General features: G+C 43.2%; 1 protein-coding gene across 3 annotated transcripts in view; it reads right to left on the bottom strand.

Moving 5' to 3' along the window:
- efl1 (elongation factor like GTPase 1) overlaps positions 1-26905 on the bottom strand; it is a 289931-nt gene that overhangs the window by 80915 nt on the left and 182111 nt on the right. For all 3 annotated transcript variants that reach the window (XM_033622163.2, XM_078162279.1, XM_078162283.1), the window contains one exon: positions 19637-19784. In XM_033622163.2, the coding sequence (XP_033478054.1) occupies positions 19637-19784 (148 nt within the window). The remainder of the gene's footprint in view (positions 1-19636; positions 19785-26905) is intronic.

Genomic DNA, 26905 nt, shown 5'->3' with positions numbered 1-26905 from the left:
ACGTTAAAAGTCTATGACCAAACATCAATATGTGACGAGGTCAGAGTAAGTCAGTGTTGGTTGTGTTAACCATGGTTTCGATCTTATTTATTTTTTGTTAGCTTGCTGTTCTGTATCACACCTTTTTACAAAAGCAACATCTAAAATGTTTTCATGCATATTTAAGGTGTGTTCTACCTGTCTATTAGAGAGATGGAACCAATAAAGAAACAGACCTTCCATAGCTTCACCTGCTCAGTCTATGTATCATTTCTACACAACTCATGGCTAGAATTTACACACACACACACACACACTTACCCACTAGCATTAATGTTAACATTACCAGTTAGCTAACATTTGACTGATTTTAATGGGAATGTTACAATTAACAAGTCAGCAGCTGACGTTTGCATTTACTCTGAGTGAGCTGGCAATAGCATTACTTTATATGAGTATGGGGCTGAAAAGAGATCTGTCCAACACATTTTGTCCTTGGGAAACTCCCCATGACAGCTGCATCTTGCTCAGTAGACATGACACCCAGCAGGGACGTTTTTAGCTTTTTAGCGGCCCCCTGGAAAATCTTGTGTTGTTACCCTATATCAATCACTTATGACTCCACACCAAATCCCCATTATATTCCATATGCATACGAAACAGGATTCTTTTCTACTAAAGAAAAATTGTCTCTTGCCCCAGTCAAAAAGACAGTTGTCTCTCTCTCACACACACACACACACACACACACACACACACACACACACACAAAGTGGCTGCTTTGGCTTTCCTATGAATTGACTGATTTCTACTCTCCTGCTGTGACGAATGAACTTAGAGGCACAGCTTCCCAAAGCAACAGCCGTCAAGATCAAATAGATGTTATCAACGAACTGATGAAAACATGTTTTCACAATGCCAACAACCAGCTTAAGCAAACAACATGGAGTCACACACTGTATGGGACTTAATGTACACAAGATGATGATGCAATGTACAGGCAGTCTGTGTGATGACGAGGGTACTAGTTACAATTTATAAAATGTGCTAACCTCAACCTGAAAGTCACCAAATACAGCAACACTGCCTACATAAAACACAGGCTACAGTACTTTGATGGATTACATAAATGACAGAGGCATTCTTTTTTAATCAATACTCTGGGTTTTACAATGCTAACATATGCAGAAGGTCAGGCTGAAGGGCAGGGGAGGTCATCAATCTCTATGGGAATTAACACCATCTGTTTCCACCCACAACTGCAACCAGCAGGCTTTTATCATCTTAGCTTAGAAACTCATTTATCTCTAATTTTCCCACCTCCGCACTATATAGAATAGGTCCTGGATGTACTGTACATTCCAATTAGAAAGCTGTATCTTTGGTGTATTGTAAGTAGAGCCTATGATTGATTGGAAAGGAAGTATGTAGCTGAAGTTAAAGAAGAAAATAAGGATGTCTTGTTGCAATTCATTGACATGCTTCTGTTTGATTGCTTGTCAGCAGGTTTTCAAGACTGAAGTAAATCCTGACTTATTCTGTCAAAGTTGAGGAGCCAATGCTGTTTCACTTTAAGGCTTCAGGATTTCTGATACTGCTCAACTGCTCATGGCTGCCTTTCAAACTGCGCAACCATAAACAAAGGATTACTACAATGCACAAACCACTGGTTCTCAACCTGGAGGTCCCACCCCCCATAGGGTCACCAATGCTTCACAGGGGTCACAAGGCCTTCATGATTTTAAGGGGTATAAGAAAATTTAATGAATGTATATTGATATGAAAATGTAACTTATGTATATTCGTTAAGTTTTCTTATACCCCTTAAAATCATGAAGACTTCGTATAGACATATATATATATATATATATGTGTGTGTGTGTGTATGTATGTGTATATATATATATATATACACATACAGTACAGGCCAAAAGTTTGGACACACTTTCTCATTCAATGCGTTTTCTTTATTTTCATGACTATTTACATTGTAGATTCTCACTGAAGGCATCAAAACTATGAATGAACACATGTGGAGTTATGTACTTAACAAAAAAAGGTGAAATAACTGAAAACATGTTTTATATTCTAGTTTCTTCAAAATAGCCACCCTTTGCTCTGATTACTGCTTTGCACACTCTTGGCATTCTCTCCATGAGCTTCAAGAGGTAGTCACCTGAAATGCTTTCCACTTCACAGGTGTGCCTTATCAGGGTTAATTAGTGGAATTTCTTGCTTTATCAATGGGGTTGGGACCATCAGTTGTGTTGTGCAGAAGTCAGGTTAATACACAGCCGACAGCCCTATTGGACAACTGTTAAAATTCATATTATGGCAAGAACCAATCAGCTAACTAAAAAAAAACGAGTGGCCATCATTACTTTAAGAAATGAAGGTCAGTCAGTCCGGAAAATTGCAAAAACTTTAAATGTGTCCCCAAGTGGAGTCGCAAAAACCATCAAGCGCTACAACCAAACTGGCACACATGAGGACCGACCCAGGAAAGGAAGACCAAGAGTCACCTCTGCTTCTGAGGATAAGTTCATCCGAGTCACCAGCCTCAGAAATCGCAAGTTAACAGCAGCTCAGATCAGAGACCAGATGAATGCCACACAGAGTTCTAGCAGCAGACCCATCTCTAGAACAACTGTTAAGAGGAGACTGCGCCAATCAGGCCTTCATGGTCAAATAGCTGCTAGGAAACCACTGCTAAGGAGAGGCAACAAGCAGAGGAGATTTGTTTGGGCCAAGAAACACAAGGAATGGACATTAGACCAGTGGAAATCTGTGCTTTGGTCTGATGAGTCCAAATTTGAGATCTTTGGTTCCAACCGCCATGTCTTTGTGAGACGCAGAAAAGGTGAACGGATGGATTCCACATGCCTGGTTCCCACTGTGAAGCATGGAGGAGGAGGTGTGATGGTGTGGGGGTGTTTTGCTGGTGACACTGTTGGGGATTTATTCAAAATTGAAGGCACACTGAACCAGCATGGCTACCACAGCATCCTGCAGCGACATGCCATCCCATCCGGTTTGCGTTTAGTTGGACCATCATTTATTTTTCAACAGGACAATGACCCCAAACACACCTCCAGGCTGTGTAAGGGCTATTTGACCAAGAAGGAGAGTGATGGAGTGCTGCGGCAGATGACCTGGCCTCCACAGTCACCGGACCTGAACCCAATCGAGATGGTTTGGGGTGAGCTGGACCGCAGAGTGAAGGCAAAGGGGCCAACAACTGCTAAACACCTCTGGGAACTCCTTCAAGACGGTTGGAAAAGCATTTCAGGTGACTACCTCTTGAAGCTCATGGAGAGAATGCCAAGAGTGTGCAAAGCAGTAATCAGAGTAAAGGGTGTCTATTTTGAAGAAACTAGAATATAAAACATGTTTTCAGTTATTTCACCTTTTTTTGTTAAGTACATAACTCCACATGTGTTCATTCATAGTTTTGATGCCTTCAGTGAGAATCTACAATGTAAATAGTCATGAAAATAAAGAAAACGTATTGAATGAGAAGGTGTGTCCAAACTTTTGGCCTGTACTGTATATATATATATATATATGTATGTATATATATATATATATATATATATGTATGTATATATATATATATATATATATGTATGTATATATATATATATGTATATATGTATATATATATATATATATATATATATATATGTACAGTACAGGCCAAAAGTTTGGACACACCTTCTCATTCAATGCGTTTTCTTTATTTTCATGACTATTTACATTGTAGATTCTCACTGAAGGCATCAAAACTATGAATGAACACATGTGGAGTTATGTACTTAACAAAAAAAGGTGAAATAACTGAAAACATGTTTTATATTCTAGTTTCTTCAAAATAGCCACCCTTTGCTCTGATTACTGCTTTGCACACTCTTGGCATTCTCTCCATGAGCTTCAAGAGGTAGTCACCTGAAATGCTTTCCACTTCACAGGTGTGCCTTATCAGGGTTAATTAGTGGAATTTCTTGCTTTATCAATGGGGTTGGGACCATCAGTTGTGTTGTGCAGAAGTCAGGTTAATACACAGCCGACAGCCCTATTGGACAACTGTTAAAATTCATATTATGGCAAGAACCAATCAGCTAACTAAAGAAAAACGAGTGGCCATCATTACTTTAAGAAATGAAGGTCAGTCAGTTCGGAAAATTGCAAAAACTTTAAATGTGTCCCCAAGTGGAGTCGCAAAAACCATCAAGCGCTACAACGAAACTGGCACACATGAGGACCGACCCAGGAAAGGAAGACCAAGAGTCACCTCTGCTTCTGAGGATAAGTTCATCCGAGTCACCAGCCTCAGAAATGGCAAGTTAACAGCAGCTCAGATCAGAGACCAGATGAATGCCACACAGAGTTCTAGCAGCAGACCCATCTCTAGAACAACTGTTAAGAGGAGACTGCGCCAATCAGGCCTTCATGGTCAAATAGCTGCTAGGAAACCACTGCTAAGGAGAGGCAACAAGCAGAAGAGATTTGTTTGGGCCAAGAAACACAAGGAATGGACATTAGACCAGTGGAAATCTGTGCTTTGGTCTGATGAGTCCAAATTTGAGATCTTTGGTTCCAACCGCCGTGTCTTTGTGAGACGCAGAAAAGGTGAACGGATGGATTCCACATGCCTGGTTCCCACTGTGAAGCATGGAGGAGGAGGTGTGATGGTGTGGGGGTGTTTTGCTGGTGACACTGTTGGGGATTTATTCAAAATTGAAGGCACACTGAACCAGCATGGCTACCACAGCATCCTGCAGCGACATGCCATCCCATCCGGTTTGCGTTTAGTTGGACCATCATTTATTTTTCAACAGGACAATGACCCCAAACACACCTCCAGGCTGTGTAAGGGCTATTTGACCAAGAAGGAGAGTGATGGAGTGCTGCGGCAGATGACCTGGCCTCCACAGTCACCGGACCTGAACCCAATCCAGATGGTTTGGGGTGAGCTGGACCGCAGAGTGAAGGCAAAGGGGCCAACAAGTGCTAAACACCTCTGGGAACTCCTTCAAGACTGTTGGAAACCATTTCAGGTGACTACCTCTTGAAGCTCATGGAGAGAATGCCAAGAGTGTGCAAAGCAGTAATCAGAGCAAAGGGTGGCTATTTTGAAGAAACTAGAATATAAAACATGTTTTCAGTTATTTCACCTTTTTTTGTTAAGTACATAACTCCACATGTGTTCATTCATAGTTTTGATGCCTTCAGTGAGAATCTACAATGTAAATAGTCATGAAAATAAAGAAAACACATTGAATGAGAAGGTGTGTCCAAACTTTTGGCCTGTACTGTATATATATATATATATATATATATATATATATATATATATAGACAAGCTGTATTCATAAAGCCTTCACTGTCTGTGAAACAGCCTCATCCTGCATTAGAAAAGGATGCACTCAAAACAACCAAATAGTTAATAGAGTAATGGTCAAGGGAGAAGAAAACACTGAATTTGTTGAAACGAAGCCAATGAAGCATGTATGACCGTTAAAACTAACACTTCCTGGAAGGCGAGGTCTCTTCCTGGAGCAAGTCACCCAGCCACCAAATAGTTCAGTACATAACCACTGGGAAAAAAAGAATTCAAATTAAGAATCTCTGTCAGTCTACTTTTAGTCAAACTTTTAAGTGTTAGCCTCTGTGTCAAAAAATGAGCCCTGTATTAAGAATGAAAGTGCATTGTAACGTGGCTATATCCATACACCCAGGACTCAAGTTGTAAAAAAAAAAATCAGGGGGGATGGTGGATTTTATCACATGGTGACATAATTTGTGCTGCTGACCGTGCAGAGGGTCTGCCATAGCACCACTGCTCTTACATAGTTAGGGTCAAATGCACAGGACAAGTGCAAAATCATTTCTTCTTCTTCTTCTTCTACTTGGGTCAACCGATGATACTAATAATAATCAAAGTCAATTTTGCTTTTAGAATATTGAATCATAGTGTATTTTTTTCAAAAAAGCAGTTAGTGGTATATGATCAAAACTGGTATCTAAGGGTTCATTTTTAATTGTGATTAATTAAATCATATAAATTAAACAAGAACCCCTTCATGAAAAAAATGAAAAAGAAATTGGTAAAAATGTTGATCTTTATTGATACAAATACAAATATTGTAGGTTAAAATTCCCAAATTCAGGGCATGGAGTGCAAATTGAAACTTAAAATATAAAAATATATTAAAAATACAAATAATACAAAATACATAGGACCAATTCTATGGCTGCCTACCCCATTCTCCCCTATCTCATAAAAGTTTCCAGAGATTTTCATAGTCATGCTTTTTGTTCTCAGTATTTCTTGTCCTTCCTTGCTGGTCATAGTTATCCTCTATGTGAAGAAAACAAGCTCATTATGGTTTTGCAGAAATCCTATGCAAGCACATGACATTACTCTTCCAGTTGATTTTTAAGAAAACTACATATTTTCTTGAAAATGCCCAGCATTCAAGTGTGGATTTAAAAACAAACAAACACTGAAATAAAATAGTTTTGGGGCTGAAAATAATTTTTCACCTTCCTTTTAATATCACTGTTTAACCCTATGGGCCCTAGACATTTTTGGGTTATTTTTACTGCCTCTACTTTTAAGCTCATATCACAGTCATTATAAAGGCTACATACACATGCTATATCTTGTTTTTTTCAGGACAATCTGGGCTACCCAGATTTGCCATCACCACATGTCCTCCTATGTGCCTGTATTTTATATTAATTTTTATATCACTGAAAAAAAAATCTAATCCATGTTACTAAATTCTTACATTTTTACATGTATCTAACCATAGCAAGTTGGAAGTTGACATATTCTGCCATATATGAAGAGGGGAGAGTCTCTGGAATCTGGCAATATACAATATACGAATCATGTTGGTGGGACATTGTCACTTCACAGTTGTCCAAAACATGTGGTTTGTGCCAGGCGGACATGATTGCCAGCATGTTTTCATTATTGCAAGGAATTCCATTGACTCATTCACAAGTCAAAAATGTGTTTTATCTGAAAGAAACATGCAATATTTACATCTAAGATAATAGAAAAATAGTAATAATATTATTCCTTACATATGAAGTGACTGATAACAAGATCTGTATAATGGATTGTAAAGAAATTTGTCAGGTTTTTATTTTGTAGACAATTGATCTGTATTTACAGCACGATGGGATGACAGCACAGTGATGTGTGTGGAATCACTGGAAAGCTCTGGTCCTGCGCTTTCATGTGATATGTGTGGCATTTCTGTGCGAGCATGCATTCCCGCGTAATCCATCCAAGAGTAATGTGTGTGCAAAGCTGTATGAAAGCTCTGTTATACATAATTTTAGTGTAATTTTATCATTTTACTACCGACAAGTGCTTGGTCTTGTCGGAAAGCTACGATTCCGCTGTTTCATGTGATATGAGTGGCTTCTCGCTATGATGCACGGTTGCGGAGAAAATCCATACAGAAGAACAGGTGTGAATTTGGACGCACTATGCGTTGTTCGGGTGCCCTCTATAGGGCACAGGCACAACATCCACGGCGCAGCTCGCTGAGATACAACATAAAAATATCTTTGCATGTGTGCCCTCTCCCGCAGTATTTTACTCAATATGCGTAAAACCAAAGGTAAAACTAAATGTTGAAATAGCAGTAATACCACATTCATTCAAAATATGACACAAGGGATGGAAAGGGGGGATGGCAGTTTTAGAAGGAGGATGATTTTGACCGTTTTTATTTCAAGGGGGATGCCGTCCCCCCTCAACTAGAGTACTGCATACACCCCTACTTTGACATGTTAGATGAGTATCTTCTACTGCACATGCGATGGCTCCACTGAGCCTTGGTCTTGTGTGGTGTGTGTGTTGCAGGTCTTTGGCTAGTTGGAGCTGAGGTGCCTAACTTGGCCAGTGTTCCTTGGTCTGCCTGCCCAGACGGTGGTGTGTTGATTACTTTACCACTCAAGAAGCTCTGATTTTTCTTTTGCAAATCCATCCATCCATCCATCCATCCATCCATCTATTCATCCATCCATCCATCCAACCATCCATCCATCCACATATCCAGAGCAAGGTCTAGGGACAGCAGGCTGAGCAAAGTCCACCAGACACCCTTAGCATCGCTTTTCAGTTCCTCCTGAGCTCCCAAGGCATTCCCAGGCTGAATGAGATATTTAATCCCTCCAGTGTGTTCTGACTCTACCCTGATGCCTCCTTCTGGTTAAACATACCTAGAAAACCTCTAATGTGAGGCACCCAGGACACGTTCTGACCAGAAGCCCGACTCACATCAACTGGCGGAGGCCAACACCCAAATGAGAAAGTATTTGATTTTGTGCCAAGTTTGCAGTCAGAGCTCTCACTCTGGTTATACGGGGACCAAATGGCTCATAGTAATGGCCCCGGTACCCTGTATTCCACAGTAACCCCCACAGGACTCCCTGGGGGATGTGGTCATAAGCTTTCTCAAAGTCCACAAAACACATGTAGACTGGATGGGCAAACTCTCATGACCCCTCCAGCAGCCCTGCAAGGTTAAAGAGTTGGTCCACATTTACACTGCCAGGACGAAATCCGCATTTCTCCTCCTGAATCCGAGGTTCGACAATCAGTTGGCCATCTGATGGGCAAACTCTCATGACCCCTCCAGCAGCCCTGTAAGGTTAAAGAGTTGGTCCACATTTCCACTGCCAGGATAGAATCCGCACTTCTCCTGAATGCGAGGTTCGACAATCAGTTGTCCCTCTGATCCAACTCACCGAACAGGGATCAAACCATGGCTCTTATGTGGAAGACCTGCCCCTGGGTCACAGCTGCCTGCACAGGTATTATCATAGTAAAATTAAAAAAAATGCATTTTTGTGAAATCTCCATCTGTTTTTGTAACTGGGACCAAGGCAAAATTGTTTCTAAATACCATGTGCTAATTAGTATGGTCATATTAGAAAACAGCAATCACACAAGGTCAAACCAAATGTCCCATTGTGAAAACTCTCTAAAATCTAGGGCTGTAGTCAACCAAAGAAAATCTTGGTCGACTGAAGTCGTATATAATCTCCAACTAATCGATTAGTCGTGGGGAAAAAAAAATCTGCATGTTATTTTTACTGCGGTGGTGTGTCTGTGTCACTCTGCAGTTACACCTCCAAAATGCTAGTCGGCGGTGGAGGACTCTGTTAAAGAGGCAACAGATAGGATTCGGTAGAATCCTATCTGTTGTGTCTGTTGTAGTCTGTTGTAGTAGACACAGTGGAATTATACCAATATGCACATGTAAACAGTCCTGATTCTAGAATAAACGGTACCGTATGAAAACGATGCGGCCGGTTGGAGCTCAAATTGAATGGGAAACAAAGTTCAGTGTTCATCGATGTCTGTCAATAGCTGCCTTCGTGAGAAGAGAACAGAAGGAAGGGAGGGGGTATCACTGTCCGAGGGCTGCCGTACAATGGCAACGAGGATGTCAGCCGACCAATACTCGCTACCCGGTCCCTGGTTGCGGTGATTTGCGATGCTGGCCAGCTAGGAATTAACTAGCAGCCAGTACAGTACAGTCCTCTCTCATCTAGCTAACATTTAGCCGTATTACTTACTGATCCATTAGAAAGAAAGCTAGCTGGACATCAGTTTTGAAGCCTCTTTGGTCACGGAGCTCCCTCCATCTCTTGAACGCCTGACTGAGGTTTACTCTTGTTTTTCCTCTTCTTTTATCACTCTCCTTTTTGCTCTTCTTTGCTTCCTCAGACAGAGGGGCTCATTTTCTTTTGCTAGGCTGTTTTTCACTTGTCTCAAAACTTTGTCTGTGTGCCATTGTGCTCATGACTCAACTATCTCATGCCCAAGGGCCAGGTCCAGTCCCTGATTGGCTGACCGACCAATTTCGCAATACATTTTCCTGCCATAAAGCAGTTTTTTTCCGTAAAATTTCAGCACCGGTGGCAGAAGCTTATTGCAAAGATTGCAAAGCCACTAAGTAACTTATGTAAACGCTGATAGTCTGATTTTACTGTGGCCACTACCCTGTGCAACCCACATTATTTTCATAATGATATACAGTACAGGCCAAAAGTTTGGACACACCTTCTCATTCAATGCGTTTTCTTTATTTTCATGACTATTTACATTGTAGATTCTCACTGAAGGCATCAAAACTATGAATGAACACATGTGGAGTTATGTACTTAACAAAAAAAGGTGAAATAACTGAAAACATGTTTTATATTCTAGTTTCTTCAAAATAGCCAGAGCCTTTGCTCTGATTACTGCTTTGCACACTCTTGGCATTCTCTCGATGAGCTTCAAGAGGTAGTCACCTGAAATGGTTTCCACTTCACAGGTGTGCCTTATCAGGGTTAATTAGTGGAATTTCTTGCTTTATCAATGGGGTTGGGACCATCAGTTGTGTTGTGCAGAAGTCAGGTTAATACACAGCCGACAGCCCTATTGGACAACTGTTAAAATTCATATTATGGCAAGAACCAATCAGCTAACTAAAGAAAAACGAGTGGCCATCATTACTTTAAGAAATGAAGGTCAGTCAGTCCGGAAAATTGCAAAAACTTTAAATGTGTCCCCAAGTGGAGTCGCAAAAACCATCAAGCGCTACAACGAAACTGGCACACATGAGGACCGACCCAGGAAAGGAAGACCAAGAGTCACCTCTGCTTCTGAGGATAAGTTCATCCGAGTCACCAGCCTCAGAAATCGCAAGTTAACAGCAGCTCAGATCAGAGACCGGATGAATGCCACACAGAGTTCTAGCAGCAGACCCATCTCTAGAACAACTGTTAAGAGGAGACTGCGCCAATCAGGCCTTCATGGTCAAATAGCTGCTAGGAAACCACTGCTAAGGAGAGGCAACAAGCAGAAGAGATTTGTTTGGGCCAAGAAACACAAGGAATGGACATTAGACCAGTGGAAATCTGTGCTTTGGTCTGATGAGTCCAAATTTGAGATCTTTGGTTCCAACCGCCGTGTCTTTGTGAGACGCAGAAAAGGTGAACGGATGGATTCCACGTGCCTGGTTCCCACTGTGAAGCATGGAGGAGGAGGAGGTGTGATGGTGTGGGGGTGTTTTGCTGGTGACACTGTTGGGGATTTATTCAAAATTGAAGGCACACTGAACCAGCATGGCTACCACAGCATCCTGCAGCGACATGCCATCCCATCCGGTTTGCGTTTAGTTGGACGATCATTTATTTTCAACAGGACAATGACCCCAAACACACCTCCAGGCTGTGTAAGGGCTATTTGACCAAGAAGAAGAGTGATGGAGTGCTGCGGCAGATGACCTGGCCTCCACAGTCACCGGACCTGAACCCAATCGAGATGGTTTGGGGTGAGCTGGACCGCAGAGTGAAGGCAAAGGGGCCAACAAGTGCTAAACACCTCTGGGAACTCCTTCAAGACTGTTGGAAAACCATTTCAGGTGACTACCTCTTGAAGCTCATGGAGAGAATGCCAAGAGTGTGCAAAGCAGTAATCAGAGCAAAGGGTGGCTATTTTGAAGAAACTAGAATATAAAACATGTTTTCAGTTATTTTACCTTTTTTTGTTAAGTACATAACTCCACATGTGTTCATTCATAGTTTTGATGCCTTCAGTGAGAATCTACAATGTAAATAGTCATGAAAATAAAGAAAACGCATTGAATGAGAAGGTGTGTCCAAACTTTTGGCCTGTACTGTATTTAGGAAAAGATGCTATCTGTTGCCTCTTTAAGTGCAGTAAAGTTTAGTTGATTCAAAACACACATTAAACATGGCTTAGGAGCAGAAGCTGAGCAGAGAGGATGGAAAACTAGGATTTGTCCAGTGGAAGTGGGGTGTATGGGATTCATAGCAAGATCAGCTGTCTGACAGTGAAGGAAATGTCAGATGAAGCAGACAGAGCTAGTCAGTGAATTTGGATGAGAAAGAGTAATGTCACTTGGGGTCCAGCAGGGGGAACTACTAAGCAGGGTACATAACTCCTTGAGATCAGGTGGAGAGATCCACCAATCAGTTCTCTCAGGAGAAAATCCAGGAAGAGGAAGGTTATTTAAGTGTGGGAATGGCCTATTTGAATCCCTTTTGTTTGAGACCATGCTGCAAGGTGAGTGTGTTTGCTGATCCTGTGAGTTTATCCATCTCCTTTAACTTTAGCTTATATTGGAGTTATGCTATGTAGCATGTGAAATAGAGTATGGTGAATGTGCTAGGAAAGGTAGTATCAGCGCTGTTTCTACCTGGAGCTTGCATGAACGGAGCCTGGGTTTGTTGAAGGTGGCAATGCTGTTTGGACTGAGAAAGCCATGTGTAAGTAAGGTAAAGGAGGTTATTGGGTTGGTGCGGGGAGCAGCAGCAACTCACAAGATTCACAGACAAAACAACTGTTTCATACTAGACACGTTTTCCAAGCAAATTCAACATGCTAACATTATTAGCGCCAGCCTATGGCATTTTACATTGTATAAATTAGCCTCGCGATGGGCGGAGATTTCCTCTGTTCATATGAAGCCTGGATAAATCCCAAAGTATAAATCCCTGAAGCATATGTCACACACAAGACTTATAATGCTATTTTGTGGAGGCTTTACTGTCTATTTATTGTTTCTTATCTATGAAATACAAGTGTACAAGTGTGTTTTGAAAACACCCCCATTTTCACAGGTAACTTAGCCTGTCCCTCCCGCCGCAGGAAATAATGGATTAATCCTGGAAAGCTATTGATGTAGCACTTTTCTCCTTATGAAAGTAACACAGCGATTATTTGCCCAATGACAATTTGGTCGGACGAGAGTATATAGACCAAATAATCGACCAGGAGACTACAGCCCTACTAAAATCTATCTGCCAGTCAGTAAGCCAATGTTGTTCCTCTGAGGAGGCCTGCAGCAGAGACAGTCAACAGTCTCATAAAATCATACAAGGTACAGCCCCAGTGAAATGCGATCCTGTCTATTCCTTCAAATTGTGCACTGCAAATTAGTCTTTTTTTGCCTCTTTTTCTGCTCTTCTCACATTTTAGGCTGGTGCTTTCCAGATGGACTGCTGTGTGTGTGTTTATGGCATCTTGGATGGATCTGGCTAGCCATGCTAGGTAACAACAAGATGGCTCCCCCAGTGCGGACGCCTTTTACAGCAGCTCCTGCTCACCGCCGAGCTTTTTCTCTTTCTCTTATTTTTTCTTTTTAACTTTCTTACTTTGAGTTTTTTTCAGTTTAGCTAGCTAGCACTTATGTTTGGTATGGAGGCGAAGACCGCTCTCTTCATAGCGGTCTTTCTCCCATTTTTCGTTGGATATGATCGTATGTGGGCATCCGGTGCCCAGCCGTGGCTCCATTGTTTACACCTGGGACCAGCTGTTAGTGCTACAACACACCGCGGTGTGGCCCGAGGAGAGGCATGATATTCCCGCCGAGCCGCGGAGAAGGAAACGGGTATGTCACGCCGGAGTGCAGCGCCGACACCGGAGGAGACGGTACAAACCCGTCCTCCCGTCCGTCGTCATGGGGAACGTAAGATCGTTCCCCAACAAGATGGACGAGCTGTCGGCGCTGACTCGCCATCAGAGGGAGTACCGGCAGAGCAGTGTGCTGGTGTTTACTGAGACATGGCTGAACGCAGAAGTACCGGACACGATTGCCGCGCTGGAAGGATTCCAGCTCATCAGATAAGACAGGACAGCGGACAGCGGTAAGAGGAAAGGAGGAGGGCTGGCTGTGTTTGTGAATGATAGATGGTGTAACTCTGGGCACATCACTATCAAGGAACAGCATTGCTCCAGGCACATTGAGCTGCTGGCTGTTGGCATGAGACCATATTATCTACCCAGGGAGTTTTCTCATGTCATTATGGTAGCAGTGTATGTCACCCCGTCTGCAAAGGCTGAGTCTGCTTGTGACATTCTCCACTCTGTTACAAGTAGGCTGCAGACACAGCAACCTCAGGCCCTCCTTCTGATCTCTGGGGACTTCAATCACGCCTGTCCATCCACCACCCTGCCCACCTTCACCCAGTATGTTTCCTGCCACACCAGAGACAATAAAACACTGGATTTATTTTATGCCAACACCAAGGAGGCATGCCACTCATCCCCCCTGCCCCCCCCTGGGAAGAGCTGATCACAACCTGGTTCATCTTCTGCCTGTCTACAAACCTCTGGTGCAGAGAGAACCAGCAACCACCCGCACCGTGAAAAGATGGTCTGAGGAGGCCGAGGAGGCCCTGAAAGACTGCTTCGAGGCCACTGTTTGGGAGGTACTCAGTGATTCCCATGGGGAGGACATTGACAGTATGACATCATGCATTACGGACTACATAAACTTCTGTGTGGAAAACACCGTACCCACCAAGACTGTACGCTGCTTCTCCAACACCAAACCCTGGATTACTCCAGAGTTAAAAGCTCTCCTGAAGGAGAGCTTTTAACTCTGGAAATAAGGAGGAGCTGAAGGCCGTGCAGAGGGAGCTAAGGAGAAACATCAGGCGGGGAAAGGAAGGATATAAAAATAAGATGGAGGAACAGCTGCAGCAGAGCGATGTCAGCGGAGTCTGGAGAGGTCTGAAAACCATCTCAGGGCACAAACAACCAGACTCCCAGGCCAGAGGTGACCAGCAGTGGGTGAATGATCTGAATCTGTTCTTCAATAGATTTGATCAGTCTGCCCCTCCCCTGGCCCAGACATCACAGCTGCAACCCCCCTCATCCTCACCTTCACCTTCCCCCCCCCACCTACACTCCTGGCACGCTGCTTCGACACCTCCCCCACCCCCACTCCCCCGGACATCTCACCAACCCCCACTCCTCCCCCCACCTCATCACCTCCACCCCCAGCACACAGCCCCCCCTGCTCCAACTTGGCCTTCACTACCTGTCAGGTGAGAGATCAGCTGAGGAGGATAAAGACGAGCAAGGCTGCGGGTCCAGATGGCATCAGCTCCGGGCTCCTGAAGTCCTGCGCAGATCAACTGTGCAGGATAGTTGAAACCATCTTCAACCTGAGCCTGAGGCTGGGGAGAGTACCATAGCAGTGGAAGACATCCAGCGTGCTACTTGTGCCCAAGACTCTGCACCCCAAGGACTTCAGCAGCTTCAGACATTGGCATTAACATTGCACCTCATGAAGACTCTGGAGCGCCTGGTCCTGTCTCGTCTCCGCCTTGCAGTGGGCACTTCAATGGACCCGCTGCAGTTTGCCTACCAGCCTGGCATTGGGGTGGACGACGCCGTCATCTTCCTCCTGCATAGAGCTCTTTCTCACCTGGAGAAGCCCGGAAGCTCTGTGAGAATCATGTTCTCTGATTTCTCCAGCGCTTTCAACACCATACAGCCTGCACTTCTGAGGGACAAACTGGAGTACACAGGGGTGGCTAATCACCTCACATCCTGGATCCTGGACTACCTCATGGACCGACCGCAGTATGTCAGGATCCAGGATTGTGTATCGGACTTGGTTGTCTGCAGTACGGGGGCCCCGCAGGAGACAGTGCTGGCACCGTTCCTCTTCACCCTCTACACTGCAGACTTTTCATACGACACCCCCACCTGTCATCTGCAGAAGTTCTCTGATGACTCTGCCATCATCGGCCTCATCACAGATGGGGATAACAGGGAGTACAGAGAACTGAACCAGGACTTTGTTGACTGGTGCCTGAGGAACCACCTTCAGATCAACGCGGGGAAAACCAAAGAGCTGGTGGTGGATTTCCACGGGCAGAGACTCCTCCCCCCAACACAGGTGAACATCCAGGGAAAGGACATTGAGATGGTGACATCTTATCAGTACGAGGGGGGTTCATCTTAACAATAAACTGGACTGGACTAACCACATAACAGCACTATACAGGAAAGGCCACAGTAGACTCTACCTGCTGAGGCGGCTCAGGTCTTTTGGAGTGCAGGGGGCGCTCCTGAAGACCTTCTTTGACACTGTGGTGGCATCAGCCATCTTTTACGGAGTGGTCTGCTGGGGCAGCAGCATCTCGGCTGCAGATAGGAAGAGTCTGGACAAGCTGATCAAGAAGGCCAGTTCTGTCATGGGATGCTGTCTGGACTCTGTGCAGGTGGTGGGAGAAAGGAGGATGAGAGCCAAGCTGTCATCTCTGAGGACTAATGACTCCCATCCTCTGCAGGAGGAGATAAAAGCACTGGAGAGCTCCTTCAGCGATAGACTGATTCACCCAAAGTGTGTGAAGAAACGCTATCGCAGGTCCTTCCTGCCTGCTGCTGTCAGGCTACATAACCAGCACTGCTCACAGTCACCATGGACACTTTAGGGACACTATGGACACTTTATGGACACCATAATAAGCATAACTGTCCCCCACGTTGTTGTTGTTTATTTGCACATACAATATTCACTTTGCACTAAATATGTTCACTTTAATCCATTGCTCACTTTTTATTCAGTGCTCATGTAGCAGGAGGCGATTTTCCTCCCTGCCACTACTGGGCACTGTGCCAGCTTCTAGCCATCGTGATGATTGGGTGGCGCCACACGCACCTTTATATCTAGGCGTGTGGTCGCGCCCGTTGTTTCTTCCGCTCGCTCCCGTGGTGGCTGTGTCTTGGCGTGGCAACATTTTGTTTGGCGTGGCACTGGCAGCCGTTTTTGTTCACCAGACGGTGCTTTATTTAATGTGAAGGCTCCTTGGTGTGGTGTGCGCCCTGTGTTTGGTTCGCCATCAAAGCACACCATCTCCTCTCTCAGGTAAGCGCCCTGCCACCTTTCCTTTTGTGTACGTGTGCGTAATGCGCACCTTGGTGACCCGATCTCCACTCCTTGCAGTGTGGCTGACTGTTGGGGGGCCGGGGAGGACGGGGTGACGCGCTGGAGCCCCGCTGTGTGTCGCTATTTGCCCGCTCTGGTACGTCAGTCCACGCATTGTCTGCGCTTTTGTTTCATCTGTCTCTCAGCGCTCAGCTGATTCATATCTGTGCGTAATTCTCAGGCTGTGCACTCGAGCTGTGTCCTGGGGCTCATATCCTCCGGTTGCCTAGAGTTTGTTGCGCCTGGTATGTATTTATTTGAGATTTTTGTCAAAAGATTATTTTAAGTTATATAATTAATTTACTAAATATCAGGTTTTCTTGTTTTTGCAGCGTTGTTCTGCAATTGCTCGGCCTGCCATTGACCATCACTCCCTGGGCCACGCTGCTGCTCTGGCTCTCTGGCTCTCTCGTTCTGGCTTTCTTTCCTTTTGATTTAATTATTATTTTGATTTAGTTGCTTTGGAATTGGTTTATTTTACATTTTCATTTTTGACTTGTTTGGGCTCTTTCAGCTCCCTTTATTTTCGGTTCTTTACTTTTAGTTTGGTTGTTATTTTGGATTTTGTAATTTTGTTTTGTTTGTTTTGTTCTGTTTTGGCCGTTCGGCGGCGAGCGGGCTAAGTTTGCTGTCCGGAGCGGCTGACTGCTGCCCGGCCCACTCTGTCTTAGAGGTCTAACTGTTTTACAAGCTGTTCTAGGACCGACATTGGTCGCCATTGCCTAGTGACCATGAGCCAAATATTTTAAGTCTGTATTTCGCCTGTTTTCTTTGTTATCTATAATTTAGTTTAGTAGACTTACTTTTGTACTTTGGTTTCATTTGTTGTATTGAAGTTATGTTGTCCTGTGCTTATTTTCCGTTAGTTCATTGAATTAGTTGATTATGTGTATTTAAATTATGTAAATGTTTATTTAGTTTACCCCAGTTTTGTTAAGTTCTTGGACATGTTTTATTAACAACAGTAACACTGGAATTTCAATTGTGGGATCAATAAAGGTGTATCTTATCTTATCTTATCTTATGGTTTTCTGGTTGTGGAATGATTTAACTGTACTTTTGTGTACAGTTGCATCTGTTGTTTCACAGATTACATCCACCACAGATTCTGTGAATTCATAGGTGTCATCGGAATTCATAGGTGTCTTGGAATGTTCTCCAGACTCTGTTTGGCTCCATCTCTTGCGTCATTGGGGGTATGCACCTGTTTGGATTCACGGGACAACAGATGATTTGTCATTCGTTAAAATCTAAACTGGACATGTGAAGGCATTTCTTCTCTGCATGCTCTTTGTTCTTCAGACAAAGACAGCTATTTCTCACCTCAGTGAGACCAGTCGTCAAACTTGATTGGACAGGACTTTTACAGTGACACGTGACTCTGTGATGTCACTAGGCAACTGTAAAAGGTCTGCTCCCTTCAGACAGTCTTCCTCTTGCTCCTGAGTTGCCAAGCAGCTCACACCTCTTGCTTCTGAGCTGTCGACCAGCTCACACCACCTCTGGATCCTGGGCCTTTGGCAGGCCCAGACAGACCTCTCTTCCTCCTGGGCTCTGACCAAGTCAGAGGCCATTGCCCCAAACCACTAAAGGGAGGGCAATTGCTCACAGACTCTTTCTCCTGGACCACGACTTACCCACGCTCAAGGCAGAGGCAAACCTGAACCAGAGAAGTTGGAAGGGCAAACACAAGTTTGCAACTAACTTTCCAGCAACAAGGAGAACAAAGTTGAGTTAGCACCCCAACGTCTAACTCTGCACAGACCCTGAGCGACCAGCTTCCTCGGATCTTCGGAGCAAGGACACAACAAAGACTGCATCTGGAACCACAGCTCTCTCCAGCCTTCCTCTGCCAGCTAACAAAAGCAGCAGACCACCAAGCGACTCTGTCTTCCATCCATTTAAGGACTGGTAATGTAACAACTGGGTATAGCTTTATCACAGCTGCACAGGCTAAGCAAGACTGTTTTAACTTGTTGACTGTGATTTAATGCTGTTAGTGAGTTATTGTTGTGATTGTTTGCAGTTAGTTGGTTAGTTGGTTTCACCAAAGCTATGTGATGTTAGTTCGCTAATGCTGTTCACAGACAATGTCTTGCATGTAACTAAACATCCTCTGCATTGATCCAGACCCATGCAACACATATCACAATCACATTAGACATTAGTCATTAGACTCATTTACAAATAGGCTTTCAACCGAGCTACACCCAAAGAGGCAACTCAAAGTTCCCCCTTCTCTTCCTTTGTCTTTGGGGGGGGTGGTGGTGGTGGTGGTGGTGGTGGTGGTGGTGGTGGTGCACAAGCGGACAGACAGGACGCTCTGCCAATTATTGCATTCAGTCCGAATGCAATGATTGGTCGGAGTTTTCTTAGAACCATATGAGAATGAATGGTACAATTATGAGTTTTTATCTGGTGAAATTCATTTACATTTTAGTGTGCTATCAGCTCATTAATAGCATTTTAACCTAAACAAAGAAAAGCGTAAAATTTCCAGAAAGGTAAGTGTCGCTTTAAGTCACATTATTTAACATAATTCATAATTATTAATTATGTCTGATAGCCAATTTGATACTTTAATTGGAGATCTATTACAAGGTCAGGCTGAATGTGAGGGAATAGCCACTCAATAACGGTGCTGAAACTGGAAATGGATCAGATTCTCTTTCTGTCCTTCTCTCTCTCTCTCCAAGATCTGAGTCACTCAGTATAAGAACACACACTTGACCTCCATTCCAAATTGTAGCCTTCTCTGGCAAAATGCGCTGTAGAGCTGCTGGTTGTAGCTAAGAATGAACTAAACAGGACTTTACTTCTCCATGACAGTGGTGCAATAGTAAAAGCACAAAGGCAGAGACAAAGACATTGAACATGTCACACATACTCACCGATCTTTGAGATCATCGAGGCAGCGCTGGAGATGAACCTCACCAGCAGTGACCAGAACATGTTCTCCTGTTTCCTGGATCAGAACTTCAGCACAGGGATCTGCCTGGTTTAACAAACGCATCCCACGCACTAGCTTTGGCATCTCACCTGGCACACAAACATATGAGATGGAAACCAGTTTATTGATGTCTGTACTAGCAGTTTATTAGTCATGACTAAGGTACTTGGAATTCAGTAATGGTACCCAATGGTCCTTTACTCTCAAACTAAAACCCATGCCTACAACCTGCAGCCTGTCAGTCTATCAGACGGGCATAGCATGAGAATGCCTTTGTGTATCTCGAAAGAAGCAGAGTTAGCTGCTGTAAAGTAGTAGGGGAAATATTGTTAAAATGTGACATTGTCTGAAAATTTGCATTCTGAAACAATTTACTGAATTATGCTAATGCTGTAGCTCCCAGCTTGATACAATGCTATAAACATTAAAGAGGACATGAAACAATAAATATAGTTATCATAATTTAAAGAGGGTCTCTCACCCTAAAAAGATAATTTTAGTTTAAACACTGAAAATGAAAGGAATCTCAAAATCCTGTCACTTAAGTTCAGCTGTCAAAACAAAGGGCGGCGCCACGTCTGTTGTGTCGCCGGACGTGACGTCAGCGGAGTGGCTGTCAAGCTAGCGATCGCAGTGAAGTGAAGACAGTGGAGCATTTCTGAACCGGGCTGAGCGCCACACTTGACAATGGAGGAAGACGAACTGGAGAGGCCTGTTGAGTCTGTGACAAGCCCCATTGCCTACGCATATGAGCCTATAAGGCGTGGGAATCGAGCAATGGTACGGGAGAAAGAAGTGGTTGAGCCGGTGATTTGGGGTCAAGGGCATGTCGGCAACATTATGTGGTGTAATTGTACGCTGATGCCCACTGTGCCAGAGTCCATTTGCTGCCAGGAGGCTGGTCTGGACCATCTTCTCCATGACCACCCCTGCATCACCATGGTGCGCTCATTCAGCATCCTGTGCCGGGAGGTGGACGTGCTGGAGGTAGCGATGCTTTCGCTGAGGGATGTCAGAGCTGAGACGCTGCAGCGTCGTGTCAACAGCAGGTAAGTCAAGCTAGCTGTAACCACGGGCGAATGACTCTAACCGTATGCAGTAAAGAAAACAAATGCATGGTCTACGGTGTTGGCCAGGAATATGATAACATACAAGGCGAACAATGTTTCCATGTGCTGTTTGTTTACATACAGTTGCTGTCTGACCGAAATGTCTTTGTTTATGTCGTTTCTCCGGTACTAACTGCTAGCTAACCCTTAGCGTTAGCTAGTTGACGCTAACAGCTATTAGCTATCAATGCTGGTACCTAACGTTAGTTTGCCGGTTCACATAGCTGACTATGTTACATATTGCTACTGGTGAATGAGCCAGTTAGATGCGGAACATGTCTGAGAGGCCTGACATAACAATATAATACCACATGAATGCTTTCTATACGTAGTTTGTTTACACTGTGTTGTGCAGCACGTTATGAAACCAACATTTGGGAAACCGCTGTCAAAACACTGTGACACAGACAGTTTGATGTCAGACATTCAGACGGGTTCATCCTCAATAACTTTTGAGTGAGATTAGCAATACACAGATGACGTACAGTACAGGCCAAAAGTTTGGACACACCTTCTCATTCAATGCGTTTTCTTTATTTTCATGACTATTTACATTGTAGATTCTCACTGAAGGCATCAAAACTATGAATGAACACATGTGGAGTTATGTACTTAACAAAAAAAGGTGAAATAACTGAAAACATGTTTTATATTCTAGTTTCTTCAAAATAGCCACCCTTTGCTCTGATTACTGCTTTGCACACTCTTGGCATTCTCTCCATGAGCTTCAAGAGGTAGTCACCTGAAATGGTTTCCACTTCACAGGTGTGCCTTATCAGGGTTAATTAGTGGAATTTCTTGCTTTATCAATGGGGTTGGGACCATCAGTTGTGTTGTGCAGAAGTCAGGTTAATACACAGCCGACAGCCCTATTGGACAACTGTTAAAATTCATATTATGGCAAGAACCAATCAGCTAACTAAAGAAAAACGAGTGGCCATCATTACTTTAAGAAATGAAGGTCAGTCAGTCCGGAAAATTGCAAAAACTTTAAATGTGTCCCCAAGTGGAGTCGCAAAAACCATCAAGCGCTACAACGAAACTGGCACACATGAGGACCGACCCAGGAAAGGAAGACCAAGAGTCACCTCTGCTTCTGAGGATAAGTTCATCCGAGTCACCAGCCTCAGAAATCGCAAGTTAACAGCAGCTCAGATCAGAGACCAGATGAATGCCACACAGAGTTCTAGCAGCAGACCCATCTCTAGAACAACTGTTAAGAGGAGACTGCGCCAATCAGGCCTTCATGGTCAAATAGCTGCTAGGAAACCACTGCTAAGGAGAGGCAACAAGCAGAAGAGATTTGTTTGGGCCAAGAAACACAAGGAATGGACATTAGACCAGTGGAAATCTGTGCTTTGGTCTGATGAGTCCAAATTTGAGATCTTTGGTTCCAAGCGCCGTGTCTTTGTGAGACGCAGAAAAGGTGAACGGATGGATTCCACATGCCTGGTTCCCACTGTGAAGCATGGAGGAGGAGGTGTGATGGTGTGGGGGTGTTTTGCTGGTGACACTGTTGGGGATTTATTCAAAATTGAAGGCACACTGAACCAGCATGGCTACCACAGCATCCTGCAGCGACATGCCATCCCATCCGGTTTGCGTTTAGTTGGACGATCATTTATTTTTCAACAGGACAATGACCCCAAACACACCTCCAGGCTGTGTAAGGGCTATTTGACCAAGAAGGAGAGTGATGGAGTGCTGCGGCAGATGACCTGGCCTCCACAGTCACCGGACCTGAACCCAGTCGAAATGGTTTGGGGTGAGCTGGACCACAGAGTGAAGGCAAAGGGGCCAACAAGTGCTAAACACCTCTGGGAACTCCTTCAAGACTGTTGGAAAACCATTTCAGGTGACTACCTCTTGAAGCTCATGGAGAGAATGCCAAGAGTGTGCAAAGCAGTAATCAGAGCAAAGGGTGGCTATTTTGAAGAAACTAGAATATAAAACATGTTTTCAGTTATTTCACCTTTTTTTGTTAAGTACATAACTCCACATGTGCTCAATCATAGTTTTGATGCCTTCAGTGAGAATCTACAATGTAAATAGTCATGAAAATAAAGAAAACGCATTGAATGAGAAGGTGTGTCCAAACTTTTGGCCTGCACTGTATATTCTGGAATCTGAAAGGAATGATTCAATATTTTGTACTTTGTAGGTGATATAGAATAATACATAGAAGTGGATATGAAGCAAGGCTCAAGTTAACATTAATTACCAAATGGATTTCCACTCTCACACTCTAACAAGTGGACACATATAAAAGAAAAAAGACGCCCTGATGTATCTTTCCTGACAACAAACAACTTGTTTATGAGCTTAAAAAATGAGACTGCATGAATAGCAGATAGTTCTGGAAAGGAAATGTATGGAAACACAACTAACACTATGAAAAAAGATAACTTCTGCACACTTACTCCAAGCCACAAAAGTATAATAATGACAACGTTTTATCCTACTTGGATCTTCGTCAGGTCACAATGTTCAAAAATGGAAAACATACCTATATTTATATATCATGCACACCAACTGGCTGATAAGCTCTATGATAGCAGGTGTGGTTATCCATCCAAACTGCCCAGGGTGATAAACATCCAAAAACAATTAACAATTCAATAAAGTATATAGAAAAAGCAGTAATACAACAGCCATACTTAAAAATATCAAACATACATCTTATATCATCTTTCTTAATTTCCCTGAGGGAGTCTTCCCAAGGGATTAATAAAGTTCTATCTAATCTAATCTAATCTAATCTTATATGTTATATCAGAGTCATCATCCCGTCTATCAGAATGTATATCACCTATGTTCAAATATTGTTTACTAAATCTAACCAATACATTTCTTTTCCATCAGTCTCTTTAGGTTGACTGCCTACAGGCAGTTTACCCTCTGGGCCAGGGGCCATTTGGGAAGGAAGAACCGGGTCCCGATTCCAGCCTGTGTGGTCGGCTCCATCAGGGCAGTTCTCCCCTCCCCGGAGTACTATGGATTTGAATATGCAGACATGTATGATGAATTTTAAGTTTTTTGTTCAGTGTTTGCAATTAAATATGTATATAATGTATAATATATTAAATATTTACTGTTTAAATTTAATGAAGTGGTTGATGTGCATTTAAATGCTATTTAGTAGTAGTTATGTTGCTCTAATACATGTTTAAAAGTTCATCATCAAACAAATAATTATTTATTTTATTATTATTATTATTATCACTTTTATCCTCATCACTGATGCTTTCCTCACAACTCAACTCAAACTCATCATCACAGGAATTATCTTGACTCTCTTCCATTGAGCTTTCTTCCTCAGACTCTTCACAACCCTCACTGATAAGGTCAAGATCTTGCGGAGATGATGTAGCCCTAGCTGGGGAGAGGCCTTCCACAGATGTACAGTATGAGTGGTCATTGTTTATGACCTGGTTGGTAAGTATGTCATCTGTCAAAGTGCCTGTGAAAATGTACTGCTTATTGTCTCCCTCTTCTGTATCCTGTTGAAATGGATCGGTCTGGGTGCGGACACTGACTGTCAGGGTGTGCACACTGCCTGTCACCTGCTCCTCACTGATGTCAGCCTCTGGGAATCTGCTGCTGGCCACCAGTTGCATGCATGCCTGCCTAACCTGTTAACACAAATGTACTCTTTTTAGGTACCCAAATGATGTTATCAGCCTTAACATGAAAGACTTTGTACTTACATCCTGACTACTGATTTATTAAAGAATCGTATACCTAAACACTTTTTGTTGTGTTGTTATTCTTTCAATAACCATGTATAGAAAACTATCCAATGTATCCTCTGTTTTGTTTCAGTGATGGTTGGGTGTAATTGGTTTTGGTTCAATGTCCATACCAGTTCTGGCTGTAGTGCTTGTTGAATCAATAAAATTATTTGGTGTTTTATTATCATCAGATTAATGTGTGTAAACACTAGGGATGTTTGCTTTGCTTCTGAGGGACGTTAAACAAAATTAACAAAATTATAATGTTAATATCACATTTCTTGTAGGAGCCTGGGTACAGAATGTAGCAGCCAGAATCATACGTCATAATGTCACCAGTTTTTTTCCTCACTGACTTCTTTTCTTTTCTACAGTTCTACTAGTTATTATTCTTTTGTGACTATCAAAAGTATCAATGTACAGTTATTTCTAATGTCCATGGACAATCATGCACCTCACTACATTGCAAGTCCTCATGATTTGCAATAATGTACAATGTGTTTTTACTAGGTGCTGTAGTAGGTAAGAGTTACAGTACTAGTACTAGTCTTTAGAGACTAGTATCTGTCATGAAGTGTCTGTTGTGTGCATAAATATCTACAATGTATGTTCAGTAAAAGGTAAAAGCTAGACTAGAATGAAATGCTGAATAACTGCCAAATGCATCAATATATTATTAGGTCTGCCACCGTGACTATTCTTGTTGACTTTTTAGTGTTATGGTAATGTTGGTCATGACTAAACATTAGCAGTAGCGAGCGGATAGCACTAACATCGGCCAATCAAAAATGCTAATTTTGTTGTGAGCCAATTCCAGTCCGGTGGTAAACACAACATCAAGTGAGGCCTCAAGCGGGTTACTGGACGGACGGTCAACACTTTCGGTTGAAAAAGTAAATTACTGTGCCTTACATTGTGCCGTGATGGCTCCGACATATATATGTATATGTATATTTATTTTTCAATTTGCAACTACACGCGTATGACAGGTTTTCAGCAGCCGAGCCATGTGAAGGAAAAGCTAGCTAGAAAAAACTTTAGTGCATGCATGACAAGAGGAATAAACAGGATGACGGTGAGGAAGATAACGGGATTGGAGTTAATGTATCGGGATTTTATTACGATTGGATTGACTGCTTTGGAAAACGTGGAGTCACAGTAAGTAGTATTTCTTTAGCAGTTTGCATCAGCTGTGATGACTGCTGACTGTATGGTGTGGAATAACATGAGTTTTAGGTGAAAACTCTCAGGCCTGGATGTTTATATGGGTTGTGGTTCATTTTTAGTTTCGGACAGTAATTTTGGCACATGCACCATGCAGTGTTGCCAACCCTCTCCTGGCTGCCATCCTCGTCCGGAGCAGCTGCAGCTGCCTCCTCCTCTGCAAAATTGTGACTTTCCACCCTCCTCCTCGTCACTGGCTCAAAAGCATAGGCCATTGGGTTTGATGATAGATCAATACATCTTTCGGCTTCGTCCTCTGACATCTTTTCACCCGGAAAATTTCCTAAACTACTGCTTCTTCTTCTTCTTCTTCCGCCTACAGACACAGTGTCGTGAAACCAACCAACCACTCTGATGACGTAGGAAGTGACGTAAAATAAAGATGGCGCTGAGCATGGCCCAAAACGTATTGTAAATGCATTTAAAAAGTGGATTTTCTCTAAAATAGGCTGACTTTTCCGACTTTTTATTTCGTCAGTATGTCTTAATAATGCACACATCTCCTATGCTGGTGTCTGTTTCGTTGTTTCATGTCCTCTTTAATTCATTTTGACTATTTTGATTACTTTATTCTATTACTTTATTACATTAATTGTTTAATTGATTACTGGGTTGCCGTATTGTATTTCCTTTGCCTGCTTATTTGGTTATTTGTTTCTGACCTTTTTTTGTATTTAGTCTTTTTCTTTCAGGAGCAGAGTGCCATATTGTTGGGGGAGGGCTAAGCACTCGTGGTGAGGTCCTTTCACTCTATGCATGTGAGTAAATGCATGGGGACACCCTAGACTGCACCATTTGTTTGCTGTGAGGATTGCTGTGAAGGTTGCTGTGAGGTTTGCTGTGTTGCACCTGAGGTGAGTAGCGGTAGCACCCTGGACACTTCTCCGTGTAGTCTGCCTCTCCACGTGGCCTCTGCTTAGTTTTTTTTAGTTATGTTTAAGTTGGTTTGGGTTCTTATACAGACTTTTTAATAACTTAACTTTGATAACTTTGATATTGAGGCGTTATTTTAGCGAATCGTCTCGTCTCGTCTCGTCGTCCTCCGCTTATCTGGGTCCGGGTCGCGGGGGCAGCAGCCTCAGCAAAGAAGCCCAGACAGTCCTCTCCCCAGCCACTTCCGTCAGCTCTTCCGCGGGAACCCCGAGG

The sequence above is a fragment of the Epinephelus lanceolatus genome, chromosome 2 (genome assembly GCF_041903045.1).
Source record: "Epinephelus lanceolatus isolate andai-2023 chromosome 2, ASM4190304v1, whole genome shotgun sequence".
Lineage (NCBI taxonomy): Eukaryota > Metazoa > Chordata > Actinopteri > Perciformes > Serranidae > Epinephelus > Epinephelus lanceolatus.
Note: the sequence above shows the minus strand (reverse complement) of the source record. Positions and strands in the feature narration are given on the sequence as shown.